We start from the raw sequence: 15576 nt of genomic DNA on the forward strand, positions 1-15576 counted from the left end.
CAATGGAAGAAAAAGGAGCTGACAGGAATCCCTGGCCTCTCTGCTCTGGCAAATATTCCAGACTTGACATAACAGTAATTTCACCACTGTTTTTCTTTCATGCCATCTTCTAACCCTAGATACGGCTTCCAAACTCTAGCAGAAGTTCAAAAATCTGCTTTTGTTCCTTTACTTAAAACCCAGTTCTAGTTAAACATATTTAAAAACTGACTGATTTGGCAAGCTTGATGGATACTGGGTTAGATGTATTGTGTGGTCTGAATGCTCAGCAACACAAAGCAGTTAGATACATTTTTAACCTGGTCAGGTAGCTGGGTTGTCAGATTTATTTTTTATATTGCTTAGTGAGTTTTAGTCACATAACAGAAAAGATAATTTATTTTCTATTGATATGCAAGCATCAGTACGGACTGCATTTTCTTGCCATTTTAGACATCTAAAGCAGAGAAATTCATGCATTACTTTACTCCTGCTTACAGAGCTTGTACATTTTACTTTGGCTAAGCCATAACCCATTGCTCTATCCATCAATGAATTCTCTGTTCTTTCAATTTCTGCCTTTTTTTTTTTTTAAAGATGTTGGATGCATTTAAAATGTAAGAAACAAAGCACAGGGGCATTGCCACACAGGAAGATGAAAAAAATATGGAATAACAACTGTTAAGAAGCAGCTGCAGTTCAGGGAGTCAGACGGCTAGGACCAGGAAAACAGCTCTCAGAGAGGCTCTGACATTTGAAAAGGACATTCAAGGCTCATGTATCTTAGTCTTACAATGGCTGGCCCCGCATAAAACCTTGTATCTTTATTGTTCATTGAGACACCTTTTTTTTTTTTTGGCCAAAATTGTATTAATGAATATATATATGTTTTCTGCACATTTAAGGAACTGTATAGGGAAGAATATGGTAAAGGATTCCACAGGGGCTCCCTGCCAAATGTCTTTTGTGATAAGCTTGCCTTTTAATGGCAGAAGGTTAGACACAAAGTTCTCCAAACGAGCCATTAAAGCTGCTTCACTTGTCCTTCAGACTGAGTTTGTGGAGAATGACAATAAGATTACATCCATTTTGGAGAGAAGAGAGAAAAAGAGAGGAAAACACAAAGTGCAACTCTGTCGCCTCTCTGGCCTGGTGCTCTTAGGTGTTCCAATTTGTGAAAAATACAAGCTAATATTGAACAATTGCACATACCTTATTTGTTGCATCAATAAATTTGACTCCCTTGTAAGAGACAGACAGGACAATGGTTGGTACTTTCTTCATTTGTTCTGTAGACTTCTGAAATAAAAATGAAGATGTTGTTAGAGTTGTGTTGCATTACAAGAACACTGGTCTTTCTCTTCTTCTCACAAAATACGTTAAGTTAAACAAAAGATCCTTATCCAAATATTTGACTTTTTTTCTTGAGCTTACTATGCTCTAGGCTTTTGAAATAGCTGCCTTGTAGTTACAAAACTAAAAAGAGCTTTACAGTTTTCTGTGAGGACAGTAAAAATTCTCCTTTTTCCTAGCACAATGGGAAGAGAATGAAATAAATTTGCCAGGCTTAAAAAGACCAGTCATGCAATCAGGCATTTCCCAAAATGTGCATGTTTAAGACATCTATCTGATATGCCCCGTTCATCGCTGCCTCCCCTCCCTTCTTCCTGGCCTTCCCAGCTGTAAAAACCAACAGCCCGGTACTTTTTGTAGTACTGTTTCTTTGCTGCAATTAGTTGTTATTTAGAAATATTTCACACTCATGCCTTCTTGCAGTTGTATTTGTGACACAACCGATTCCTGCAGCCCTCTAGGCCTGCCAGTCAATCTGTCAGTCCAACATTGTGTCTTGTCACGTCTAACTGTCTGCACTTCCTCGAGTGCAGCTGCTACTGGAAGCTGCTTTACACGTGAATTAGCACGGAGGCTTATTCTGCATTCCATCAGTGCCAGGTTTTCCTACCTACAGTTCATGTCTTCCTATAAAGCTATTTTTTCTTTTATGCTAGTCTAAATCTGTTTGCCTTCAACGTGATGCACACAGCAAAGATATTTCCTGCTGAACAGATTGGGCAAATATTTGGGATAGATTTAAGTTCTCTGCAGAAAAACCTGTTGATTAGTTTACAGATTAAATTTACTAAAACAACCTCAAACCAAACTAAACAAAAAACCAAATATGGCATAATAGTTTAGAGCTGATTTGAATTCTTTTAAGGTAGAAGGCAGTGACGGACTAGACTATTCTATAAAAAACTACTGTAGACAAATAAATTAGGTAACATTCAGAGAACACTCACTCATGGGAGTATCTGCAAGCAATCACAGAGATCAAACATTTTCTTGAGAGGAAGGAGTAAATTCAGTTACAGCTAAATATGAAGAAACGTCAGCACACAGAATGAGAGTGAAAACACATTGAGAAGTCTAGAATTGGCACCTAGAAAGATCATTAAAACAGCTGAACAAAAGTAGGAGCGGTAGTTTTGTATTCTTCAAGAAAAATAAAACAGCATAGATATAAGCTTGAAAACACAGACTGTATCTGAAAAAATGTCTGAAAAAATAGGTGATGCTAACACTAGAAAGAAAAACAAAAAAAGCTTAAAAGAAAAAAACTTGTAATCAATTCCCCTTATCAGATCTTGTTCCTTCCAGCATCAAATGAGACTCCATTTTTGCCAGCACAAAATTCAAAGCTACAGATCCAGCTATGTTCTGCAATTAGTGTTTGTGCCATGAAGGCTAAAACCTCTAATTAAGGTTCAAGGAGAGTCCCACCCATCCGTGTATTAGAGAGGACTGTTGCATCTCTCAGCATCAAATGAAAGAGACTCAAGGTGACAATCAAGTGTCAATTTATCCCGGAGAAAGCTTCTTTCACCCAGAACCTCGGCACTTTTAAAAATGAAAGCTTAAATGGTAAAACATCTTGAAGAATCTAACAAAATCTGAAGACACTAATCTGACTTGCATGTCTCTGAACTGAGTCGAGAAAGAAACAGTATCTCTGCCAAAAGCAGAGCACATACCTGTGTGTATGTGTGTGCATGTCTCTATAATAGATCACAAATGAGCCTTTTCATAAAATTCAGTTTCAATGCACATAAAGCATGGCAGTGACTGTACGGAAGCTGCAGTACATATAACTATCAGAATAACAAGCAATATACCCCACATATGCTCATATCCAGACAAAATATTCACAAATATGGCAACATCACTTTAATCACCTGGCAACCCAGCAATAGTCTAACTTTTGTCCTTTCTTTCTATCCCAACAGCTACACTCAGGAGCTCTTTGTCTCCCATTTTGATTATTGTAATTATCTCCTTCCTCCCCTCCTTAGCAGCAAAATTCCTCTTCTCCTCCAACATGCTATAGAAACACAGCTACTAAGTTAATTTATTTTAGCTCTTTGGTCTAATTTGCACTACCTTCCATAAAGGTGAAGCTTCCTGTTGGCAAGACCACATTGTACTAACCATCTGAGATTCCTCTTTCATCTAGACCAGTAGTCTGTAATTTAATTATCTTCCTTATCTGCTCCACATTCACCTGGGTTTGTCTAGAGCAGACCTGATCTTTAGTATTTAATCATGGTCATGAACTGCCAGAAGACTGTATCTGAGTGAAATAGCTCATCAAGATACTATTAAATTATATCTGGCAAATTAGGAAATGAATCAGAGACTGATGGATATTTGTAATTTATTAAGCCAAACTGTCTCAGGTGGTAAGGAGCAGTGGATGACCCTCAATCAGCTTGCAAACCACACAAAACCCAGGATTTGTTCAAAGGTGTTCTGGAAGACTGTAGTCTTTTGGGAAACAATCCTGCACTCGTACCCCCATTGCGACAAACAGTTGGGCAGTGGAATAACATCCTTGGTTATTATGACAGCGCTATAATGAAAAACACACAGCTCTATTCCTCCCTGCTCGATTCCCAGTGATATAGTAACTGAAGCCCACCATATAATTATTATTTCCAAGTGCTTTCCAGACTTCAACAGTTTTGAGTTGTCATGGTGAGCTCATACTATTTGCTTATTATTCCCTTCTTTTTAACAGAGGAGGTGGCTGCCAGGATGTGTAACGTGAGTTTTCAGAGATACAGTATGAATACCATTTGCTCAGACACAGTAACTACTTTGGCTCTAAATTCTAGGATGTTGAGATGAAGTCCCACAGCTTTCATGGTCAGACATTTCGCACCTCTGTGCAGGCCAAGTGGACATCTCTGCCTGTACCTCTAACCAAAATCTGAGAAGAAGTAGGACACCGGAGTCAGTATTCCCTTTCCCTCAGCTTTTCAGGTTCTAGCCACCCTATCAACTCTGTGAGGACATGATGAGACGACAAAATATTCTTGTCCATCTGGTGCGTCTACAGGAAGCATATGGACCTGAGCCAAAGTTATAGGAGCCACAGCTGAAGGCTGGCATTGGATGTCATCTGCACGCTAACATATGGCCTAATGGTCCAAGGCATGTTCATACCGTGGTAGCAGGATTAGATTTTACCTCACGTAGAAGCAATCATAGTGACAGGACCCTGTCGTTGGGCAAGTGCTCACTAGCCTGGAACTGGTCAAAGTTCCTACAAATGTCACCGTTTGTGACTGCAACTCTGGCTCTTTGTTTTAGTACACTTCTTTAGGAGAATCATCTGGATGAACAGCAAGCATATTCTAGGCTCGTTGCCACTGCCTGTCTCTGATCAGATGGTCATCTACATAAGGACAGATGTGCATGCCCTGTCTCCTCAAGTGCATGGCTCCTGCAGCGAGGAGTCTTAATGCTGCGGTTTGCATGCCAGAGAGACTAAGCTTTGGTCCCACTTCTGAAATACCTCCTACGGGACAGGTACATGACTATGTGGAAGTAGGCCATGTGCAACTCAAGAACCATAAAGCAGGCTTGACTACAGACATAGGAAGATGGAAGAAAGCTTCACAATCCTAAATCTAAGGTGACATTTGTTCAGCTTCCCCAGACTCCCCCAAAAGACATAGAGCCTCTTTTTCTTCAGAATAAAGAATATCAGGAATAGCAGCCTCTCCTGAACTGTAATGCAGCTGCTGCAATGAAGCTGCTTCATCCCCCCAGCACCCAGAATGCTGATCCATCCAGTGGATGGAGGTGGAAGGCATCTGCATAATTGCCTAGTTATTACAGTGCTTGCTTTTACAGTAAAGGTCTGGATTTAAGACCCTTCTGAGTTTGCATCTGAACCCACTGCTGCCATTACGCAGGACAGTGTCAAAACCCTGAATAGCCTTGGACAGGGCTGCTCCCAGTTCCGCTTTTTGAAACTGGCCATAAAGGGATGCAACAGCAATGATGCCAGAGAGAGTGAGAGAGCGAGTGCAAGCTTGCTTCTGATCTTGTTTGTGAGTTTTCTTTAGTTTCACTGAACAAAACACCATACTCACAAGCAGACTCCACACAGATCTCCATAGTATAGTACTACAAATTGTCTTAAGTGGGTAAAGCATTTCCCCCTGTATTTTGATTTTGAGTTAAAGGCTGTGCAGAACTGCTAGACATTTATTTAGAATATAAACTAAACTCCAAATAATTTGAGATCCACCCAGCCAGTGTGCCTAACAAATAAAGATAATTAATGATGGCTTAATAGGCAGAGGACTTTGTTCTATGAATAAATCAATATACCTAGCTGTTTATTTTTAAAAAGCAAATACATGCAAATCCAAACCCTATAACCCTAAAGGGCCTTTAACCCTTTCAAGACAGGATTGTACTGCAATACGTTGTTCTGTGCAGAACTGAGAGCACTAATCCAATACTTTTGAATACTCCTGAAGTGTACAAAACCTGGTATCTCTGTGCATATACACACACACAAAGCAGCTGAATAAGAATAAGAAATTCAGGTATCCGAGTAAGATGCTCACACATTCACTTGACACACTATAGCACATGGTGTAATCCACCCCACCCTCAAAATGCTTTAATCTCATCTATTTATGTCCTGCCAAGAGGAAATGGGATACACTGGTACTTCTACTTTGCCACATTGACCACTTTCATGTACTTATACATACACTTATAACTGGATTACTCAGCTTTCATACAGTGGCCAAAATGAAACCATGTTCTTTTTTAGGTTTTACTGCATATGTAATTGTATTCGATCTTGCAAATACACAGTAAAAAGACATTATTCAACTATGCCAAGTCACTAACAATTCCATACATAAATTTTGAGTACAAGTTTATGAGCCTGTAAAATCTTAAGTTTTCATCTTGGCTTTTTATTTTTGCAAATGAATCTGCTAATTCTGTCCTATGCTGTTTTTTAATAGCTATCTGAAGACTGTAGCTGGCAATTTTACTATTCAATTATGTACTGGAATCCACTTCACTATGAGATTCTGAAAATTTTCCCATAATGATAGCAACTATTAATGCCAAGTGGCATCAGACTGCACATTTCAAAATATGTATTGGTACCACCTACCATCATACCCATAAGTCTGTTACTTATTTAAGGCTTATGAAGCTTCATTCAACAGTTTCTCTTTGAGTGAATCACTTCGACGATATCATGCATGAGACGAAATTGAAGTAAAAAGTCAAAGTTCACATTTGACCAGTTAGTTTTTAAGCCAATTTTGAAACTACAGTCTGCCTTCTCTCCATCATTTATCAACACTCCCGGTTAACAGGGGAGGTCCCAGACGACTGGAGGCTTGTCAACGTGACGCCCATCTACAAGAAGGGCCGGAAGGAGGATCCGGGGAACTACAGGCCTGTCAGCCTGACCTCAGTGCCAGGGAAGATTATGGAGAGGTTCATCCTGAGGGCACAAACAGGGCACGTGCAGGACAAACAAGGGATCAGGACCAGCCAGCACGGGTTCATGAAAGGCAGGTCCTGCTTGACCAACCTGATCTCCTTCTATGACCAGGTGACCCGCCTACTGGATGAGGGAAAGGCTGTGGATGTTGTCTACCTGGACTTTAGTAAAGCCTTTGACACTGACTCCCATAGTATTCTCCTGGAGAAGCTGGTGGCTCGTGGCTTAGACAGGTGCACACTTCGCTGGGTAAAAAACTGGCTGGACGGCCGAGCCCAGAGAGTTGTGGTGAATGGAGTTAAATCCAGTTGGGCAGGAGTGTTGATCTGCTCAAGGGTCGGAAGGCTCTGCAGAGGGATCTGGACAGACGGGATCAATGGGCCCAGGCCAATTGTATGAGGTTCAACAAGGCCAAGTGCCGGGTCCTGCACTTGGGTCACAACAACCCCATGCAGCACTACAGGCTTGGGGAAGAGTGGCTGGAAAGCTGCCTGGGCTGAAAAGGACCTGGGGGTGTTGGTCGACAGCCGGCTGAATGAGCCAGCAGTGTGCCCAGGTGGCCAAGAAGGCCAACGGCATCCTAGCCTGTATCAGAAATAGTGTGGTCAGCAGGACCAGGGAAGTGATTGTGCCCCTGTACTCGGCGCTGGTGAGGCTGCACCTCGAATACTGTGTTCAGTTTTGGGCCCCTCACTACAAGAAGGACATTGAGGTGCTGGAGTGTGTCCAGAGAAGGGCGACGAAGCTGGTGAGGGGTCTGGAGCACAAGTCTTATGAGGAGCGGCTGAGGGAACTGGGGTTGTTCAGTGTGGAGAAGAGGAGGCTGAGGGGAGACCTCATCACTCTCTACAATTACCTGAAAGGGGGTTGCAGAGAGGTGGGTGTTGGTCTCTTCTCCCAAGTGACGAGTGACAGGACAAGAGGAAATGGCCTCAAGTTGCACCAGGGGAGGTTCAGGCTGGATATTAGGAAAAATTTCTTTACTGAGAGAGTGGTGAGACACTGGAATAGACTGCCCAGGGAAGTGGTGGAGTCACCCTCACTGGAGGTGTTCAAGGAACGTGTGGACGAGGCATTGTGGGACATGGTTTAATGGGCATGGTGGTGTTAGTTGATGGTTGGACTTGATGATCTTACAGGTCTTTTCCAACCTCAGTGATTCTGTGATTCTGTGAAATATTTACTAACATCTCTCAGTCCAAAAGAATTAAAAATGCATCACTGACATAATTTAATACCTCTTGGAATAAGATAGCATCTGTAATCCCTGTGGTACAAGACTGTTTACTTCTCTACAATTAGTGGATGCCTCCAAGCTACATCATTAATATAAACATTGCACTGGGGATGCACCTGCAACTCATCTACTTGAGAATGAGCAGGTTTTTGCTTTTGCAATATCTGTACACACTCATCTGCTGTTGAAAGGGCAGCACATCCCTCCTGCACCTTGGATTTCTTTCAGCCACAGAGTTCAAGGACATACAGTCCTCTGAAGAACATGGGATGGCATGATGTGGATGTGCATAAGGACTGAACATCTTTAAGACCTCCCACCACTTCTTTTTTCCTTTTGAGTAATATCCATGTGCCTGTTCAGCTGCAGGCCCTCCCAAAGCAGTGGGCACACAAGAGATACAGAGCTACAAGTCCCAAGAGAACAGAGACCAAAGAATCTAAATTCTCAAATACAGTATTTGATCCTGATATGGTATTTGCCTGGCTTGTTTCACTAGGAGGCCTATGGAGGACACTTTTACTTTTGGGGGAGAAATGAAATGGAGACTGAAAAGCAGAAAGGGATTAGCAGAAACAAGGAGACTGCCATCTATACCCAGGTCCTCCTTCTTTATGTAAGAAATGAGGAAGGAATGCCCCAGACCCTGCTTACATCCAGTGAAAGAGTCAACTCTGCTTCCTCTTCCTCTCCAGAGATAAGAGAAGCAGATTTTTTAACAATTTCAACTTTGACATTTTGGTCTTAAGTCAGAAAGATATTTAAACACCTGCTTTGTGAATAGAATTATGTTGCTGGCTTCCCAGAACTTTGACTTGAAATGTAAGAACCTCTTTTCTAACAAGAAAACCTTTAAGAAAGACACATAATATTCAGGAAGGTGGCAGGATCCAAGAACAAAATCTAAGTTCCCTAATGCTGCAGTAAATATCTGATTGGTTCAGACTGTGCAATTGGTGTATGCAACATTAGTGATTCAACATCACTGCAATGAAAGAGTCTACCTTGCTCATGCCAGTAAGTATAAAACCATCCCCTTCCTACCTGGTCAAGGAATTCAAATGTGTAAATGCCAGATGGAGTCTACTCTAGAGAACAAGTCTCTTCCTAGCTCCAATTAAACTTTATTCCTTTTCTTTATTTTGATGTAAACACATTTTATTCTTGCTTCGTGTTCCTATGGTGATTTGAAGTGAAGGCAGTAATCTGACTGAAAACACAACTTGTAATATTTCCTATTCCACGCTGAGAAAGATGAAAGCTGTTAAGTTCTTGAAGGCATATCTCAAATATAATTAATAAATCTATTCTGGCCAGGACAGCAGGATTTAATCTCCAGGTAGCAAAGGTCATTTTACAGAAGGTGGGGAATGGAGATAAAGAGACAGTGCTGTTGACTGCAGAGGGAGTTTGTGAAAGAAAATAGGTGGAAACAAATAGGAAACCATAAAATATAAATCCATCCTTGGAGTGCAAATATGTGAACGGAAAAATAAAGTATAATCCCTCTAATAGGCACGGTTCTTGCCAAATATCCAGAATTTTGGATGGCTGCAAGAGTCTGCAATTTGGGTGGGAACAAAAAGCAGGTATAACCTTGACCCCCGTACTGAGCTCAATCTATTGCATCTGCATGATTTTCCCGTAGCAAACCATCATCTGCCCTGCTGGAGCACACTGTTGCACAATGCTGAGAACCACAGTGGATAGCCAAGAAGAGTTATTAAGACAGAGGTTCCCAGATTTTGGGTTTGTTTTGTTTGTTTCTTTTTTTTTTTTTTTTTTACATTATAGAAGATTTAGGATATCCCATCACTCTTAAGCTATAAAAGAAGGAGGCTGCTGTAAGCCCCTCTGCGGAGAGACACGAAGGATATCTGCATGACACTTCCCTTGAGAACCAAGCCCATCAAATGCAATAACTGAAAGCACAGGAAGCATCTACAACAGGGATAGATCTGCAGTCAGCAAACATGTCATTTTTCTTGTTTCTCTCTGTTGTCCTTCTCAATCTATGAATGACTAAGGAAGATCAAGATACTTTTTTCACTGATAGTCTTCTTTCGTCCTTGTGCATCTGCTGACTGGAAGACATCCAGTGAATATCTGTTAACAGTTTCTTGAGCAGCTTTAGGTTAAAGATGGAGAAGCTGAAGCCACATTGACAGAAAAATTATGTACCTAATTTTCATACATTTTCCTCAAAAACCATTATGTGGCTGACTCCAGAAAGATTAAAAAATTGTGGGGAAGGACCTCAGCATGGTACAAGGTTACATGTGACATACTCCCCCCAACATGTTTCAGATTGCAGCATGCTATAGATTTGAAATATATAAATGGAAAAAAAGCCCCTAAAATTAAAAAATATTGCTCTATCATCACATTAGTACAACCCTATATAAAACTCTTATTGACTCTAAAGACACTGGACAAGTGGACAGAATTCAGTACCTGAGAAGCAGTCAAATAATATGTCTAGCTTTTCACTTCTTTTTTTAAGTGAAATGTCCCTTTCAGTACATTTACAGTAAAATGCAACTATAAAAGAAGCCACACTTCCAATGACAAGCCAGTGGTACTTAAATACAATAATGAACATCACGGCAAAACTTCAGGATGACTTAGGACAACGTGGACTCCCAGTTCATAGACGGCAAATTTCAGAACACAACCAGAGGGGGAAAGTTTTGGAAAAAGATACATTTTTCTCACTGGGAAACTTATGCTAAAATAATAATCTGTTCCCATTAAGTCAATGGTTTTTGCTTCTGACTTGAATAGGAATACGATTAAAAGGAATACACAGAAAGAACAGATGAAAATCTGATTAAAAACTGTTTTATTCAAACCTCTTTGCAATAAAAATCCCTCAAACTAGAAAATAAACATTCTCACAGCACAATGATTTCAGAAGAGAATGTAAAAAATAAACTTATATAAACCCCATCACTGTATTATATGTGTCCTGTATGGCACTATAGACTACTAGTGCATCTCCATTATTTTTATAGAAAAATTGTATTTTAAATTAAGTTTGTTTTCAAACACTTAATTTTTCAGGTATATAATTAAAATTTGCCAAATGTATTACTTAAAAAAAAATCTTAAAATAGCTATAAATTATTTAAAGTGACTTTTTTGATGTTAAGCTTCCTAGTTCAGTGAAATAACTTCCTGAAGTTGTCATATGCTACTATGGTTTCAAATTCTGCCCTAAGATCTGCACAGGCATATGCCTAAAAAATTGAACTGCAAAGCCTGACAATTTGAAAACTGGATTGGAAGATGGTATGCTTGCAGACTCAATTAATTCCCCAGAACACATGTATGTGACTGTAGATTCCTCTGGGCCAAGTTGTTGGGGTTTTTTTAGAGGAGTTTAAGCCCAGGTAAGGAATGATTAGCATGTAATTAGCTGAAAAGCCACAGATCTTCAGGCAGTCTAGTAAGCATGAATTACTACCAGCCCTTAGCTACAACAGCTTGTACAAAAGTCTGTGTGCTGCAGATATGTAACCAATAGGAAATGGTTGTCTGATTGTGTGAATTTTACACATCTTCCAGCTTTCTAATTCATCCGAATGCTACGTTTAGTGCTCTGAGGCATCTTGCATAAAAGACTTATCCGCAGAAGAAAGGATTTCAGTCATTCATCTACGTAATTTTACACATTTGTAGATTACCAAAAAATTATATTCATTAATTAATCATGCCAGACCATGATATGTTTGTCATCTCTATGAACAGGTGCATTCTTACTACATCTACGGCTGGGAATAAATTGTGTAGCTTGTTTTGAGTCTCCAGCAGCAGTATGTTTCTTGGAGCTAGACGGAGCCTCATTGTAATTTTCTACAAACCACTATCAGGCCAAAGAGCCATAGGAAAACATATTCTTACCAGTCTGAAGGAAACCTAACTGCTTTTCCACCATCAGGTGAAACTCAATTAGATCCCTTTTCATCCTTCAATCAATAAGCATGTTAGTAACTCGTAATTAATGGGAATACTCATGTGAGTAAAAGCATCCATAGGATTATGTGACTGTAGGATTAGACCGTACGTAAAAAACAATGGCTTTGGTAACATGTTAATATATTTACCAGCACATATTTTCACATAGAAAATACAATCCAGATTATTGTATATGAGCTACAAAATCTGTTTATAAAAGACAAAGTGATATGGGCACATTTAAAGTGTATGGAAAGTACTTTGAAACCGACTCAAAGATTCAAGAGAAAACATAACGCATACATTTGCTTTTTTTCTTAGATACAACATACAGAATAAAATCTACCTTTGAGTATTGGTATTACGTGAAATTAAGATAAAAGGTAGAACAGACTTCCTACTGAATGCCAATACAAATGCAAGAGCCATGGAAAACAAATGGGTAACAGAACATTATAAAAGCAAAAAGGGCACAGTACAAGTAATCACTAGCTAATATTATTTATTATTATGATGACAGAGAAAGGAGTAGGTTTGCTAACTTACCCTCATCTTTGCACACGCATCCTGTGTTGACTCTGTACCTCTTAACTCTTTTACCAGCATAGAACCTAAATACTAAAATAAAAATCCATTAAACTTCATGTAACTAAAATTTCAGAACAGACAAATATCTGCAGAAATGCACTAAAAATGCCTAAAACCCCACAGTGGTAGCAGACAACTTTATGGTTTTAGAGTTTTTTTACTCTGCAGTTCTCTGATAGATCATTTAAAACAGTGCTCATCAACCTACGAAACAGGATGCACAGCAACAAGTGTATTGAATGAGACGGAGCCCTTTGAAATGGTATCTGAAAGTCTTCTAGCTTATCCCCTTAGTCACTCAAACAAGCAAATACTACAAATTCCACCTTAAAAATACCATTTGATTAAAAAATGAAGAATCTGCTTTTTTTACCTGCCATCTGCCAAACTCATATTGCTATGTGTGCATCACGTGGACATGAAGGGCACCAAAGATGTTAACCTCTGTGTACTCAATCTGTAACTAATTTATGTGCAAATAGCAGAGCCCGATGTCAGCAAACAGAGAAAATAAATCTGTACGGAAAAGTAGTTTAAATCATTATTTTTTGCTAAGAAAAGGCTGACCCAGAAGCTATCTTGAAGCCTTTACTGATCTGAAGGAGGGCTGGGTGACAGGAAGCAGCAGGGTGCTGGTGCTGGGTCCTGGCTCAGCTCACTGGAAGCCACTGTGCTCTCAGAGGAGCCTGCTCATCTGCGAGGGTAGACAAGGCAGCGAGTGCCTCACTGACATGTTCCATTTCCTACCTGCCTCCTCCTCACCCCAGTCACTTGCTGGCACGTGCAGTTTGAGCCCTCCTGCACCCTGACAGCAGGGTCTGGATTTGCTCCTCTGGAGACTCAGTACCTCTCTACACCACGTGTGAACAGCGCTGCTCCTCTGGAGATGGACCTGGCTGTATCATCCCTGCTATTCTCACCTATCAAAGAGTGGTGGTGTTACTGCTAACAGGGTTGTGCAAGAGCCACGCTCTGCATTTTGCCTATAGATGCTACAGGCGTGTGCACTTGTGGATGTGCACATGTTCGTATAGCTCTGTGCGCACAGGATGTTTCTGTATGTCTATATAGTGTCACATGCAAGTCTGGCTTAACTGGGGAAAGAGGACAGCAAGCCATCCCTTGTCTTCTCCTCCCCAGGCACAGAGACGTCTCTCTTTGCATTCCATGTGCAATGCCATGGCTTCTCTTAAGTTTTCAGTCCTGTGTGAGCAACATGGGAGCTGAAGAGAAGTCATGCCACTGGTGAGAATGGGGTAGGTGAGCTCCAAGAGGAGAGAAAGCACCATGGGCAGGAGCCTCTTCCCAGAGGATGCTGCAGCCCACCACCACTGCCTCACCCCTTTCATTCTACCACACTGACTCCTCTTGGAAACACCCTATGCTGACCCCAGATAGTGAACCAGCTTCATCTTAATCAAGAACCTATGAAAAATAACTTCAGTTACAGCTGAACACAAGCTGGAATTGAACAGAAAGCGTACTGGTTCAACTCCCTGATCTCCTGACCTAAACTGAGATACTTTCTTTAAAGCCTTCAGTTCACACTGTGTACCACAGGAGTCTCTGATCTGGAAGAAAATGCCTAAATATTTCAATGTAGACAGCAGCCAACATGGTAACATGGTAATTAGTGAGAAACACTTTACAGGGCATTATAAATGGAAGGGTGAGCTACACCAACACTATCAGATAAGCACAAGCAGAAAGGAACGAATGAAGGGCATTCCTGGAGGACTACAGATGTGAAAGACTCATAAACCACACAGCTGCAAGTCCAGCTAGGGGCTTGATGGTGACATGAATAGGGCTTTGGGCATTAATTTGATGGGATGGCTTTGTATCACCCTTGCAGAAGAACAACAAATTTAAAGCAAGCTCTGAAATTAGAAAATTGAACGAAAGCGTAGTAAGTTGAACTGTATCTTTCTCTGGATCCTGCTGTCTGATGCCTTTGGCATCCTTAGCCTTCTCTGGGAAGGATGCAATTAATTTCTTCAATTTTTAAATTTTATTATTTTTTTATAGACTATGGCACAAATAATTGATATTTCCTTGAAAGCTACCAGTTGGTCAGGCATCAGGGAAAAAAAGCAGCACTTTTGAGCTCATGGTAGAACAAGAGGAAGAAAGAGAAGAGACAGGCAACTCCTGTCCCATCTGCACAGCAGCAAAAAGCCTCAGCTGCAGGCATTCAGAAATGCTTCCCAGGGTGGACTGTGGAATAGACAAACAAATCACAGAGTTACTGTCAAATTTAGTTGTCAGAAAAATCTGAAACTCTAGAAGGGAATTTTGCTTTCCTTTGACTTGCTGCACTTTTGGAAATACCCGGAGCATGTGGAAGCAACGCAGAGGACATCCAACGGTTCAACTGAGTGATGTGGCATACAATGAAAGCTGCCCCCGTTAAAACTTCCAAGCCAGTGTTTTACTCCATAAGGCTGAGGTCATTACAGCTCAGGGAGCTGAGACAGTGCAGTGATGCATGATCGCTAGGAAAGGAAGATGTTTCCTTAGTCATCAATAACTTGTATATTTTGATTTGGTGATTCCTTAATCACCAGTAACTTGGATACTCCTGGTCATCCCAACTTCATTTCTTTAATGATCCACCTGCCTTCCAGTCTACTACAAAGGTTACATCTGATTATGAATTTACTGCTGGATCAAGTAATGATATAAGAGGCACTCTTGAGATAAACCTGTTCATTTTACTGAAAACTATGAAAAATGTTTAAAGAAGTAGAAGTCACTAAGCTTCCTTTTCAATTTGAGGTGCTGCATAGGAGGAGAGCAAGACTGACAGCAGGCGAGCTGGACCTTGACTGTGACTTGCTGAGGAAGGCAGAGGTTCTAGTTACTGTCCAGGGACAATGACTGCATTCATGGCAATTTCCCCCATGAAGGTCTGATGGAAGACACAGATATGCTCCAGTGACACACGCCTGTAACACCCCTTCTGCCCCTCCTCAGTGGGAGCCAGGCT

The 15576-nt window shown here is 40.8% G+C and overlaps 1 protein-coding gene across 1 annotated transcript in view; it reads right to left on the bottom strand.

Annotated features, from left to right (window-relative positions):
* ANKS1B (ankyrin repeat and sterile alpha motif domain containing 1B) overlaps window positions 1–15576 on the bottom strand; it is a 457036-nt gene that overhangs the window by 13826 nt on the left and 427634 nt on the right. Inside the window, exons 22-24 of the mRNA XM_059816688.1 lie at window positions 12542–12617; window positions 5909–5916; window positions 1192–1278 (exon numbers count right to left, since the gene is read on the bottom strand). Coding sequence (XP_059672671.1) covers window positions 1192–1278; window positions 5909–5916; window positions 12542–12617 — 171 coding nt within the window. The remainder of the gene's footprint in view (window positions 1–1191; window positions 1279–5908; window positions 5917–12541; window positions 12618–15576) is intronic.

Source organism: Gavia stellata, chromosome 4 (genome assembly GCF_030936135.1).
Source record: "Gavia stellata isolate bGavSte3 chromosome 4, bGavSte3.hap2, whole genome shotgun sequence".
NCBI lineage: Eukaryota > Metazoa > Chordata > Aves > Gaviiformes > Gaviidae > Gavia > Gavia stellata.